The sequence below is a fragment of the Geotrypetes seraphini genome, chromosome 1, assembly GCF_902459505.1.
Source record: "Geotrypetes seraphini chromosome 1, aGeoSer1.1, whole genome shotgun sequence".
Classification (NCBI taxonomy): Eukaryota; Metazoa; Chordata; class Amphibia; order Gymnophiona; family Dermophiidae; genus Geotrypetes; species Geotrypetes seraphini.
Genome location: NC_047084.1, coordinates 173,488,396 through 173,503,556, shown reverse-complemented (window position 1 = coordinate 173,503,556; position 15,161 = coordinate 173,488,396). Strand labels below are relative to the sequence as shown.

Sequence of the window (15,161 nt, the reverse complement as noted above, 5' to 3'; positions counted from 1 at the left end):
GACATGATCAAAACATTCAAGGTGCTGAAGGTGATAGACTTAGTAGATAAGGACAGGTTGTTTACCCTCTCCAAGGTAGGGAGAACGAGAGGGCACTCTCTAAAGTTGAAAGGGGATAGATTCCGTACAAACGTAAGGAAGTTCTTCTTCACCCAGAGAGTGGTAGAAAGCTGGAACACTCTTCCGGAGGCTGTTGTAGGGGAAAACACCCTCCAGGGATTCAAGACAAAGTTAGACAAGTTCCTGCTGAACAAGAACGGACGCTGGTAGGGCTAGTCTCGGTTAGGGTGCTGGTCTTTGACCAGAGGGCCGCTGCGTGAGCGAACTGCTGGGCATGATGGACCACTGGTCTGACCCAGCAGCGGCAATTCTTATGTTAGGTATAAGGAGAGGGAAAGAGGGATGTTGCTGGAGTCACCACTAAGAAAGGAGAAGGCATTGTGCCAAAGATGCTACCACCAAATAAGATGACATTTTCCATTTTTGCAGAAGGCATTGGTTAGCCTATAGTCAGTACTAACACAGCTTACCAAGCCAACCACTTGATTTGTGACCACTAGAAGGCTGTGGAGCAACTGACTGCTGAGCTAAAGTTTGTGTATTCAGGTAGTAGAGCAGCTCATGTGGAACTGTTATTGTACTTCAATGAATTTCAGAGGATGGGAAGATATGAATGGTGTCAAGATGTTTTGGGTCTCTGAAGGGGGAGTAGGAATATGATCCTTGTCAGGAATACTGGGGATAAAAAACTTGAAAAATTAGATAAATCTGCTTAGGAAGGCTGGATGAGCCTAGCTTGGGAGGGGAACTGACCTAGTTGAGATGAGCAGGAACCTAATGGAGGGAAGAATTAGAGGTCAAGGCAGGTCATGTCAGGAGGAAATAGGGAGCAGAAGAATGTAAGATAAGGTTATAATGTATATAATGGGAGAAATAAATGAGGAACACATAAGAAGAGGATGAAGAAGACATTAAAGCAGGGATGGGTTGAAAAAGAAGTAGGGATGGTCTGCGAGAAAAGAGAGTATAGTATACACATGTTAGGTAGGGAAGAACTATTGAGGACTGGATGGGAGGGGGAGCATGTATAGATGGTTCATATATGTAAATCCCTCACTAGATAGTACTGAGAATAAGCCTACTGTCAAAAATAATAGCCAAGTGAAAAATAATTGAGGAAAAACAAGAGCCCTTGGTTTTCTGTGCCTATGCAGACCATAAACTCCAAGGAACAATTATTTAGGACCATCTACCAAAGGATCTGGTCACTAAGAACATCAATGGACCTCTTGTGAACATGAACTGAAACTCATATCTATAAAATTAATATATGTGCCAAAAAACACACAAAAAAATATCACTGGCATATCACATTGTCTCGATCCATCGCATGCATTGTTGTTTTGTCTCAGGATCACAGAGGTTTAACCATGTTTCATAAACAGTAGTCATTTCAAAATGTTGGCATAAGCTTGCTGAAAATGCTGCATAATCTACTTGGAAGTGTTCACTCGACATTGTTTCTCATCAGCGTTCAAACATTTGGGTACCCACTTGGCCGACAGCTTCTGCATACCCAGCTGCTCATGGATTATACATCCAATACATTCCCTGGATTCCTGTAGTGTCTCAGCAATATAGCTGATATTGCCAAAATCATGTCATGGACATGGTCAACTATTTCAGGAGTTGACACCATTTGAGGCCTCCCAAACCTTGCTGCATTTTCGGTCTTGAAATCTCCACGCTGAAAGTTTGCACACCACTTCTTCACTGTGGATTATGATGGCCATTTGTCACTCAATGTTTGCATCATACATTCATGGATTTCCGTTGGAGTTTTCTTCTGCAGGAATAGGAAATTCATGACAGCTTGGAAATTCTACACTTTTAGTTGATATGGTTTAATCAATGACCTGAAACAATGTCAAAACATAGCATTACGATTCTTCAAATTGGCACGCTGCAAAATAAAATAACACTTTTCAGCTTTTCAGTGTGGCAAAATAAAGCTCAGAATTTAGGAAGTTAGTTGGGCTGAGAACTTTTCAGCACCCCCTTGTACTCCATTCCTTCCATTTTACTGAGCTGTATGCAAAAAATAGACTTCTTCAGTTGGTTTGTCATGCTGTCTCTGACCCTATTCAACTGACCTTTCCAAGGCTGCTTTTAAATCTTAACCTTTTATATGATTCTTTAATACTTTGGTTGTTTTAAATATTCCAGTAACAAATGAAGCTCCATAATCTTTTATTGTTGTGTTTTGTCATAAATTGAAAGTAAATTGTCAAAAAAGGATTATCTACATATTTGTGTACAGCACCGCATGCATCAATCATATTAGTAGCAGCAATTAGATTTATTCAAGGTGAGGTCCAGGTGAACAGAAACTGATATGACTGCATGTTTAGAATTATCTCCTGTGTCAATATGGGCTTCAAAGAGCAGTCCGAGACAGTCCAGTCAATATTCCCATTTAAAGAAGTGGTCAGTATTACTTTAAAGGCTGGCCATCCTGGGCTAATATTCAATACCAGGCCATTTGTGGGTACCCGCATTGAATATCTAGGCTTAACTGAACTGAAGCTAGCCACCAGAACTTAAGCAGAGTCCAGGCATTCCTTGAGCACCATCCAATCCCTCTGCCCCTCCCCCCCCCCCCCCCACAGCCTTACTTCCAGCCTTGATGGTTTAGTGTTCTTTAGAACAGAAGTGAACCCCACCCACTCCTGCTCCTTCTGGTTCTTAAGTGAAATTGGCTACCACAACCTTTAGTGTTAGTCTTGATGTAGTAGCAATAGTACCAAAAGACTACACCACCTCAAGGCTGGCCGTTTTCACTTAGGAACTACAGGGACCACATAGGACCGATAGGTAAGTCCTGGAGAAGGGAGGGGCTGTTGGGAATCAGGAGTGGTGCAAAAAGGGGAGGGGGAGGCAGAAGTCGGTTCAAAAATTCTTATGGGTGGGTGCAGGAGATAGGTGACCGGCTCACTGGGCACAACTTAAACAAACAGGAGCCTTGCCATCCATTAAACTTACTTAGAATACTGGGCCCAATACGGTCAGGAGCAAGAAGACCAAGGAATGAATCCAGCCATTCTAACTTAGAAAGGCATCTCACCATACTACCCTGTGATACAGGCCCCACAATGGTTGCACCATATGATCTGCTATTATTTTGGATCTCAGAAAATGAGCCCGACATTCAGATAAGCATTTGGTGAGCTCAAAAATGCTTCTAAGGCCAAATGCTTTTAACCTCTGAGAAAAAATATCTTTGGTCTTCTGGGGTCTTTTGTGAAAAGAAAGGTAGATTTTATTAACTGCTTAAAAGTACTTCTTCTGTTGCTTCTTCCTATCTTTCATTCTATTTCATCAAATATCCTCCATAACTTTCTGATATTCTGTAAAAAATTTATTTTTGCATGGGTATGAAAAATGCAGAGGCAGGAGGACACTAGTTAGTGACTTGCTCCTGTGAGGTAGCATTTTTTGAATATGCTAACATCAGTAAGTTAATACCAGTTCTCACAGCAACCTCGTGAGTTCTTGCAGTCTCGCAAGGTTGCCATGAGAACTCACAGCAGCTCTGCATGGGGCAGGAGCGTATGAAAATTGCTCCTGCCCTAGTTCATACAAGTCTATTTATTTAGCTCTTGACTGAATGTCTATAGGACCTGAGGCAAGTATTTTTGTTATGTGATTCAGGTTCTTCCAACAGCAACAGAATATTAATTGTAGTAATACCTTTTTACAATACATGCATTCTCAATGGCACAATTCAGATAGCCACAGCTAATATGAATCTCCTCAAGAAAGCCATTTACTTACCAGAAAAAGCCAAATTGAGACTAATATTTTTTACTTGTTTATTTTCAAGGTGTCCTTGAATGGCCATTTTGGACAAAACTGGTGGTGGTGGCCATTGGATTCACAGGAGGCCTCGTGTTCATGTATGTACAGTGTAAAGTTTATATTCAGCTGTGGCGCAGGCTGAAGGCTTACAACCGAGTGATCTTTGTGCAGAATTGCCCAGACACAGCCAAAAAGTTGGAGGAAAAGACTTCTTCAGTAAATCAAAATATTGGCATTAAGGATACCGTGATAGTACCAGTATCACAGACAGGAACAAACTCACAGCAGTGCTCAGAGGGCCCTGCACCTGAAGTCATGCCTGTTTGATGGCATTGTTATATTAATGGGGAAAAATTTTAAATGTATAGTAAGCATTTTCTATGTCAAAAAGCCACTATACAGAAAAGACTTGATCATGTCCTGCCAAAAACTTGATCATCAAGAGGAATGTGGAGAAATATAGACTTTTCTCACCCACAACCTGATCCTATGGACAGCATTTCCTGAACTCATTTGCGAGAGATAAAGTGTAGAAGGCAAAAATAGGAGAACTCTTTGTGATGGCATACAGTTTTATGAAGAAACTTGATAACTGAACATCTGTATGTTGGAAATGCAATAGTTCTATATACAGGGAAAATTATTTTTCCAGTTAAAGTATTTGTTACTACTGGGGCCTCATTTTACTTTTTTATAACTAAGTATATAGGTACTTTGAGGTACCTATATACAATAAAAAAATCAAAAAGGAATTTCTTCTTATAACCTTGGTCAGCCATGGAACTTACTTCATAAATCTCATGGTAAAAGTAAAGTGTTTGTATGCAGTAACTGAGCCAGATGTCTTAGCAGGCGTTTGCATCACTGATGTTAGAAGGGCACCTGTGGTTGTGTGAATTCTTTTCAGTATACAGTGGTGCCTCACACAACGAACTTAATTCGTTCCAGGAGCAAGTTTGTTATGCGAAAAGTTCGTTGTGTGAAACGCGTTTTCCCATAAGAATACATGTAAAACAAAATAATTCGTTCTGCAGCCCTACATTTCCCTCCCTCCACCTCACCTTATATGCAGAGTTTGCCAGCTTTCTTTTTCACCCAGCCGCACGCTTTCAAAAAGCTGTGCACGCGCAGCTGCTGGAGTTGATCAATGTTCTCCTCTCCTGCAACTTCCGGTTTCCGGTTGCGTCAGAGGAGAAGATTGAACAACAGAGCATGCGCGCATGTGCTGCTCTTTGAAAGTGTGTGGCTGGCCGAAAAAGAAAGCCGGAAAACTCGGCATCTAAGGTAAGGTGGAGGGAGATGATGGAACACTGCATTCAGACAGGAGGGTGCTGCTGTTCCCGGCTCACATTAGGAAGCGGCGAGAGTAGTTCCGCCCCCCCCCCCCCCCCCGGGCCCCTCGGGCGACTTCGTTGTGTGAAACGAAGTTCGTTATAGGGAGCAAGACAAAAAGTTCGTTATGCGCAGCGTTCGCTGTGCGAGGCGTCCGTTATGCGAGGCACCACTGTACTTGTAAAGTGTTATTTTGGATTATAAGAAAGCAAGAAACTGCTTACTAGTACATCCCCTGGAAAATGGAAGAGAGTACTGTGGACAAGTAGAGATTGGGCCGAGAAATAATCTAGAAGCTCTCACTATACAGTGCTCTTCCTTCCCTGATAGGGTGACACCACAACTATCAGCATTTGGTGAGGAGTAGCATAAGGGTGGCCAGAACCTAAAGTCCCAGAACAAACCAATCCACCTCCACTCCTACAGGATGTTAAATCCTGCTTAGTATGCAGCGAGCTGAGGAGACTAAGGTAAAAAAGAATAATGTGTAGCTAAAACACATGCAATCTTGCTAGTACAGACCAACAGAAATTAGTTAAAAACCTATAAAATAATACTTGGCATGCACAATTTCACTGGCAAGCATCTGGTTGTGCTTCCTAAGATGCAACGAATGTTGGCTGTATTTGGTAAGCCAAGCCTGGAAGATATTTTGGCACAACTGCTTTGCTGATTATTTAAATAGAATCAATTAAAGTTGCCAGACTTCTGAGTTGTTTTAAGCAAATGCCTAAAGGGTGTATGTAGCAATAGCAGTTTTCAAATGGAAAATACAATGCAGTTAAAATTAAGCAGGCATACTACGCGGGATGCTGCCCACTGTGAAAAAGCTGGACGCTCGTTTGTTGTTTTTCTTTTTCTCATTTGATGGATGGATATTTTGCAAATAAACTAAACTTACAACATTTTTCTTCTCTACAGACTCAGTGAGGCGAGAAATGAATGAGCTTTCAAGGTAGTCTCTACTAATTAGTGAAGCGATCTACTGTATGTGCTACCACTATACCTCTGAATGTATATGTCACTTGCTGTTTATATTAAATTAGGTCTTTACTGTAACTCTATTGTGACTTCTTCATCTGCAGCACACATCCTATTATAATATACTCAATCTCTAAGTGGTATTCATTTTTTAATTGTATGGACTTTCAGACTGCATCCAGGCATAATATTGCCGGTTGCTAAACTCTTTGTGAGTCCAGTCTTTATTGAAGTTTGTAAATGTAAAGCCACTAAAGGGAATATTTATAATTTTTTTTTTTTTTAAATCTTTTAGACTTTTTAAATTTATAAGTCTTTTTCTCTAATGTTGTTAATAAAAGAACTTCACTTAGCCTAGTAGTGATCAGTTCTTTTTCCACCTCTCCCGACATGCATGTTTTAACAAGGAACTTTTCTTCAGGGTCGAGGTAAACATACGTGGGATCTTAAGACTAAAAATAAGCTCCCACGTATGTTTACCTCGACCCTGAAGAAAAGTTTCCTTGTTGAAACATGCATGTTGGGAGAGGTGGAAAAAGAACTGATCACTACTAAGCTAAGTGAAGTTCTTTTATTAACAACATTAGGGAAAAAGACTTATAAATTTAAAAAGTCTAAAAGATTAAAAAAATATATATATAATTATAATATTCCCTTTAGTGGCTTTACATTTTACAAACTTCAATAAAGACTGGACTCACAAAGAGTTTAGCAACCGGCAATATTATGCCTGGATGCAGTCCGAAAGTCCATACAATTAAAAAATGAATACCACTTAGAGATTGAGTATATATAATAGGATATGTGCTGCAGATGAAGAAGTCACAATAGAGTTACATACCACTATACCTCAACACATAATTATGAAGTGTCCCATGATATCCTTAAAAGGAGAACTAGATGATGGTCTTATGCACTGAATAGACAGATCAAATATTACTGTTGTCTATGCAGCATAAGTCATGAGCAATCGAAGAATTAAAAAACACAGTACATAGATGTTATACATACAGTACAAAAAGATGGAGATACAATAACAAATTCAGGATACTCAAATCATCAAAACCTAATTACATAAGAGAATCCATAATCTAACAAATATATATCAGTAGCTGATGCCCCGTCGTTGCACGGGTATTTAATTATAGCAATAACACTGTAAATGGATTCAAATAAAGATACTTTATAGTGATGAATGAAATTATTTTTTTACAGCTTAATAAAAAGTACAATATTCAAATTATAATGTGAAATATTTGACAAAATGAATACAATACAACTAACGCAAAACGTGATTATAAACAACATTTTTAGTTTCACCTCCTGGAGCAAGAACATATAAATTATTGGGTGAATCCACCCTTGAGCAAGCAACATAGAGTTGTGGGCCGCGAGACCCCCAGAACATATCACCCCAGGTAGTGAGGGATCTGCATACCAAGTTTCGTTCAAATCGGTCAAGCCGTTTTTGAATTACAGGGAGAAAGGCAGCTGTTTACATTTTTTCCATTGACATGAATGGGTGAAATCTGATTTTCTGTTTGTAGCTCCGGCCACTTGTGCAGGTGGGCCGCGTGACCCCCAGAACATATCACCCCAGGTAGTGAGGGATCTGCATACCAAGTTTCGTTCAAATCGGTCAAGCTGTTTTTGAATTACTGTGAGAATGGCAGCTTTATACATTTTTTCCAGACATGAATGGGTGAAATCTGATTTTCTGTTGGTAGCTCCGCCCACGTGTGCAGGTGGGCCACGAGACCCCAAGAACATATCACCCCAGGTAGTGAGGGATCTGCATACCAAGTTTCGTTCAAATCGGCCAAGCCGTTTTTGAATTACTGTGAGAATGGCAGCTTTTTACATTTTTTCCATTGACATGAATGGGTGAAATCTGATTTTATGTTTGTAGCTCCGCCCACGTGTGCAGGTGGGCCGCGAGACCCCCAGAACATATCATCCCAGGTAGTGAGGGATCTGCATACCAAGTTTCGTTCAAATCGGTCAAGCCGGTTTTGCGTGATCGCGGCACATAAACGCACACACACATACACACATACATACCTCCGATTTTATATATATAGATTAAAATTCACAAACAAATGTATATATCCAAAAGGAAATGATACGAAAATTCAAAAGAAGAGCTCAAGTCGAATCACACAACTTACATCCTCATATTCAAATACTGCTGAACAACCACCACCAAAGCACACATAGCAATAGAAATAAAATAAAATTATCTGAAAACATTCCAGAATGGTGGTAGCGCAATATATATCCAGTCCAAGATGGTAAAAGCACAATATAATCAGGGTAGGTGCTGTAGCAGTGAGTCCAATAAGAAGAGCTGGAAAGGGATATGACAAACCCTTCTGAAAACTTGAATGTTCAAAATAAGTTCAAAATAAGTCCACAAAGTGCTAGTACCAAAGTGAAACAAGTGCTTAAAGTGTAAACCATGCTCATAAAAGTGACAGTTGAAATCTAGAGTCTTCATTGTCAATATAATTGACTTCCTCGACATAGATCGTGTTTCGCTACCACCATTCTGGACTGTTTTCAGATAAGTTTATTTTATTTCTATTGCTATGTGTACTTTGGGGGTGGTTGTTGGGCAGGATTTGAATATGAGGATGTAAGTTGTGGGATTCGACTTGAGCTCTTCTTTTGAATTTTCATATCATTTCCTTTTGGATATATACATTTATTTGTATGTTTGTGAATTTTAATGATATATTTAATAAATAAAATATTCTTTTAAGATTTGTTAGATTATGGATACATACAGTACATTCATGAAAGCGAGAGATTGTCATATAAAAAGAAAAATGTGATTCACTTTAAATCTCTGTCCCATTTATTAATGTTATGTACAAACATGACTGGTTTGTGTGGTTATGTGGTGAATGTAATAGAGGGAAACCCAATGGCATGTAGTTATTTAAATTAGCTATACTCATCCTAAGCCCTCTTCACCATTCTCTCAGATCCTTGAAATCCTAAGGACATGCTACCATGTACATGAAGATTAAAACCTTTGCAAACAAAATGAGTGTGCTTATTGGAGTGGTGGTGATAGAGAGGGGTTTGATTTTCTTTGATTTGAAGTTAGGCAACCCCAAAAAGCTTTACATTTTACAAATATCATACTGACCTAAATAATGAAAAGTTCATTCCTGCCTCATGCTGATATCAAAATGTGAGTAATAAAATATATTTAGGATGGAGGGCAGTTATTAAGGTACCTTAAAGGTCAGAATACTGCACTTTAATTTCCCTCTGAAGTGACTAATCTGTGATACCACATACAGTCCAATCGCACTGTATGTGATATTGAGTGAAGATTAAAGACAATAGAGACAGTATAAAGGATAATCTGTGATACCACAGGTTAGTCACTCCTACAACATATAAATAACACAGCTTGCTATCAGCCTTGCAATCGTCTCTTTTCATGGTAGCCAGGAGTATCATGCTGCAAAACCATGGGCTACTTCCCAAGGAAGATGGGCATTCATTTCCCCCTACCCATAATGCCCTCCCAGCAGGCAATATATCCTCTCTCCCAAAATTCTCCCTCTCCTGTAGTCTTCCCCCCTTCCCCAGAAACTACCTTTACAAATCTCTGGGGGCCCAGGGAGGTTGAGGTACATGCTGTCCAACACTCATTTCCATCACTGCCAGCACCATACTGATCACTAGGGATCAAGCAACCATTTAAGTTGTGCATATACGGTGTGGTAAGTGCACACATTACTATGTGGTAAGTACAAAGCCTATGTGCTAACAGTTGTGGTGTTCCCAGCATGTTCCCATAGTTACCACAAAGAAAAGTGTATGGTGCAGTAGTTGGAGCTACAGCCTCAGCACCCTGGAGTTGTGGGTTCAAACCCTGCACTACTCCTTGTGACCCTGGGCAAGTCACTCAGTCCTCCATAGCCTCAGGTACGTTAGATAAATTGTGAGCCCACTGGGACAGATAGGGAAAATACTTGAGTACCTGATTGTAAAACCGCTAATATTGATAGGCGGTATATAAAAAAAAACTAATAAACTTGAAACTTGATTAAAGACTCAATTCTATAAATGCACATGAAGCACTATTCTATAGACGACACTCAAAGTTGGGTCCTGTTTATATAATAGCGCTTACCATGGGGATTTATGCCCAATTTTGATTGGTGAGGAGTTACACCAACCGCACCCTGGTATAAATCTTTGTGCCTAAATTTGGCAAGGATCTCCCCTCCCCCCCAATTCTACAACACTGTGCACAAATCCTAGAAATGCCCCTGACTCACCCATACCCCTCCCCATTGCCACATTTCCTTTCTGGTTCTGCATGGAAAAATTTACACACATCTTTGTAGAAAAGATATATATGTTAGCACTCAATGATTAGTGCTAATTAGTTTGTTAAGCAATTAAATTGTGTGCACAATTTCGGCGTGTGCCAATATTTGAATGCACAATTTTGAGCGCTATATATAAAATTATTATGTAAATGTATTCACACCATGCAATAAATGTACCATGCGCTAATTGGAATATGCAGTCCATGTCCTTAACCTGCCCTGTATCAGGCTATACGTGACATAGTAACAAATAGCAGTTAAAGACTAGTCTTGGTCTGCTCCATGCAGAATGTGCCTTTAGGACTGTATTTGCTGCTCCTTGCTGGTTACACCCCTCCATACTGGCTGAATGTGAAAGTCATTTGTTTTGCTTTGATTTTATCCGCTTGTTGAATAGGGATCTTCTCTGTTTATTTCACACCTTTCTGAAGACCGATCAAGATGATAAAGGGGATGGAACTCCTCTTGCATGAAGAAAGACTAAAGAGTTTAGGGCTCTTCAGCTTGGAAAAGAGACGGCTGAGTCTACAAAATTCTGAGTCGTGTAGAACAGGTGCAAGTGGATCGATTTTTTACTCCATCAAAAATTACAAAGACTAGGGGACATTTGAAGTTACAGGGAAATACTTTTAAAACAATAGGAGGAAATATTTTTTCACTCAGAGAATAGATAAGTTCTGGAATGCACTGCCAAAGGATGTGGTAAGAGCGGTTAACATAGATGATTTAAAAAAAGGTTTTGACAAGTTCCTGGAGGGAAAAGTCCATCGTCTGCTATTGAGACAGACATGGGGGACACCACTGGATCAGAAGCATGGAATGTTGCTACTATTTGGGGTTTTGCCAGGTACTTGTGACCTGGATTGGCCACTGTGAACACAGAATATTGGGATAGATGAATTTCTGACCCAATAAGGCTATTCTTTTGAATTCCATCATGGTTTTGTTCTCACCATTTTCACCAGGAAGGAGGTCCAGGCATGTTCTCTTTCCATGAAAAAGTATTTCATGAAATTTCTTTTAATAGGGGAGGAGCCAACGGCAGATGTGAAAAGGCAGGAGGAACTACAATTAATAAATGCGTGCATGAGGATATGGTGTGAGGAAGAAGGGTTCCACTTCGTAAGGAACTGGACAACATTCTGGGGCAAGAGCAAGCTCTACAGGAGGGATGGACTGCATCTGAGCGCGGCAGGAACAAGACTTCTAGCAAACAACGTCAGGAGAGGAATAGAACAGGCCTTAAATTAAGAAGAAGGGGAATGCCGACAGTTGACAAAGTGTTGACGATTCGGAAGAAGGTATCCCGTAAAGATACCGAGAGGAAAAAAGGCTGGGAAGAAACAATGGACAAATTACAGGAGTCGACTACCATATTTTCACTCATATACCACGCACCTGTGTAAAACGCGCACACGGGTATAGCGCGCGGGTAACAGAAATTTATGTAATAAAATTTTAATATACCGCGCACACGCGTATACCGCGCATGCTAAAACCTCCTCCCACCTACTCCGAACCAGCATCCTTCCCCCCCGCTCGCGTCAACCCCCTCCCCCGCGATCCTACATCCCCCCCAGCATCGCAAAGACAATTCTTACCCGATTGGGCACCAGCACCAATGCACAGGATGTGCCAGTGCCCGAAGATCCTCCCTCGTTGGGCTGGGCTGGGCTCCGGCATTTCCCCTGCGAACCGACATCCTCCCCCCCCCCCACTTACGTCATCCCCCTTCCCCGCAATCCTACATCCCCCCCAGCACCGCAAAGACAACTCTTACCCGATTGAGCACCGGCACCAGCACCAATGCACAGGATGTGCCAGTGCCAGAAGATCCTCGTTGGGTTGGGCTGGGTTGGGCTCGGCGGTGCGAGAGAGATCCTCCTTCTTCCTGTGCCGGGCTGGACTAGGCTTTGAGCATTTGCGCATGCTCAAAGCCTTCTGGTCTCGCTCTCTCCGAGATAATCTCGGAGAGAGCAAGACCAGAAGGCTTTGAGCATGCGCAAATGCTCAAAGCCTAGCCTTCTGGTCTCGCTCTCTCCGAGATAATCTTGGAGAGAGCGAGAACAAAAGGCTTTGAGCATGCACAAATGCTCAAAGCCTTCTGGTCTCGCTCTCTCCGAGATAATCTTGGAGAGAGCAAGACCAGAAGGCTTTGAGCATGCGCAAATGCTCAAAGCCTAGTCCAGCCTGACACAGGAAGAAGGAGGATCTCTCTCGCACCGCCGAGCCCAGCCCAGCCCAATCCAACGAGGGAGGATCTTGGGGCACTGGCACATCCTGTGCATTGGTGCCGGTGCCCAATCGGGTAAGAGTTGTCTTTGCGGTGCTGGGGGGGGATGTAGGATCGCAGGGGAGGGGGGTGACGCGAGCGGGGGGGAGGATGCCGGTTCGCAGGGGGAATGCCGGATCAAAACGAAAAAAAAAGTTGTAAAATGCGCTCACGCTTATAACGCGCAAGGTTATGCACGGTTTGTAAAATTGTGTATAACACACGCGTTATATGCGTGAAAATACGGTAACCCAGAAGAGGAGGTTAGAAGGATTGTAACAAAAGAGAAGAAACTAAAGACCGAAGCACTGGGAAAGGAAACGAAGACAAGAAAATACCAGGATCTAAATTGCATATATACTAATGCAAGGAGCCTAAGAACCAAAAATGGGGAAATTAGAAGCCATGGCCAATGCAGAGGACATAGACATCATCGGAGTCTCTGGAACGTGGTGGAATGAAGAAAACAACAGGGATACAGCACTGCTGGGGTACAAGCTCTATCGCTAGGACAGGTCAGGACAGAAAGGAGGTGGAATAGCCCTATACATAAAAGAAAGCATACAATTGACAAAAATGGACACAGCAGAGACGACCAACAAGCTGGAATCACTATGGGTTAAATACCGGAATGGAAAGGGCCTGAAATAAAGATGGGCAAACTGGAGATATCGATGAAGAAATGGAAGCTGAGATGAAGCGAGAATGCAAAAGCAGTAACACGGTTATTATGGGAGACTTCAACTACCCCGGGATACACTGGAGTCTTGGAAGCTAGTCAACTGAGGAGCAGAGCTGCCCACTTCAAGTAAGACCCCAGAAGAAGCCAGAGATACGGCGAAACGAGTCCCGTTGAGCTTCGCAGACATTGTATTAGAACCGATACCTTTTTAAGATAAGTGCTGTCTTCAATCTTATTTGCCCAGTAGCACTTTATTTTTAAGTTGTTTGCACAAAGCATTTGCACTTCATTAAAAATGAAGAACTCAATGAATGATATCTTTGACCTATACAAGCTGTTTGGAGAAATCAATTATGATTTAACAGCACAGGATCTGAGAGTTCTGCAACATATTGTAGATATTCTTATATTCACAAGTCCTTTATACTTGGTTGATCTATCGATTAGTGGACTTATTTCCATTGTAAATTTTTTAAACGGTAGAACATGCCTGGTCTTTTCTCAAGAACACAAGGCGCAAAATCTGTATATCCCCAGATTCAGAAAGGTGTGCAAAAAGAGTCAAACAAAAGACCCGGCATGGATAACTAAAAGTGAAGGAAGCGATAGGCAATAAGAAAAACTCATTCAGGAATGGAAAAAGGACAAAACTAAGGGGAACTGGAAAGAGCACAGGAAGTATCAAAAAGAATGTCACTGAGTGGTTCGAAAAGCCAAAAGAGAGTATGAAGAGAGACTAGCAATTTTTCAATGGAAATAAAGCAGAAAAATTAACATCCATGGAAGTGAGCCTTGAAGATGTACGCAGGCAGATAGAAAAACTAAAAACTGACAAATCCCCGGGTCCGGACGGAATCCATCCAAGGGTTCTGAAGGAATTAAAGGAGGTGATAGCGGAACTACTGCAGCAAATTTGCAATCTATCCCTGAAAACAGGCATGATCCCAAAGAACTAGAAGATAGCCAACATTACGCCCATCTTTAAAAAGGGATCAAGAGGTGACCCGGGAAACTACAGACTGGTGAGTCTGACCTCGGTTCTGGGGAAAATGACAGAAGCACTGATAAAAGAAAACATTGATGAACATTTTGAAAGAAACGAACTTCTGATAACCAGCTACATGGTTTCTGCAAGGGGAGATCGTGCCTAACGAACTTATTGCACTTCTTCAAAGGAATTAACAAACAGATGGACAAAGGAGACCCTATAAACATCATATATCTAGATTTCCAAAAAGCGTTTGACAAGGTGACCCATGAATGCCTACTCCGAAAACTGAAGAACCATGGGATGGAAGGAGACGTACATAGATGGATCAGAAACTGGCTGGCGGGTAGGAGTGAAGGGCCACTACTCGGACTGGAGGAGGGTCACGAGTGGGGTCCCGCAGGGCTCGGTGCTCGGGCCGCTGCTATTTAATATATTCATAAATGATCTAGAAACAAGGACGAAGTGTGAGATAATAAAATTTGCGGATGACACCAAACTATTTAGTGGAGCTCAGACTAAAGAGGACTGCAAAGAATTGCAAAGGGACTTGAACAAACTAGAGGAATGGGCGACGAGATGGCAGATGAAGTTCAACGTTGAAAAATGTAAAGTATTACATGTGGGAAACAGAAACCCGAGGTACAACTATACGATGGGAGGGATGTTATTAAATGAGAGTTCCCAAGAAAG

At 41.5% G+C, this 15,161-nt stretch overlaps 1 protein-coding gene across 1 annotated transcript in view; it reads left to right on the top strand.

Annotated features, from left to right (window-relative positions):
* MARCHF1 (membrane associated ring-CH-type finger 1) overlaps positions 1–4,748 on the top strand; it is a 248,870-nt gene extending 244,122 nt beyond the window's left edge. The window contains exon 7 of the mRNA XM_033941799.1: positions 3,884–4,748. Within this exon, the coding sequence (XP_033797690.1) occupies positions 3,884–4,185 (302 nt within the window). The 3' untranslated portion in view covers positions 4,186–4,748. The remainder of the gene's footprint in view (positions 1–3,883) is intronic.
* Positions 4,749–15,161: the final 10,413 nt, after the last annotated feature.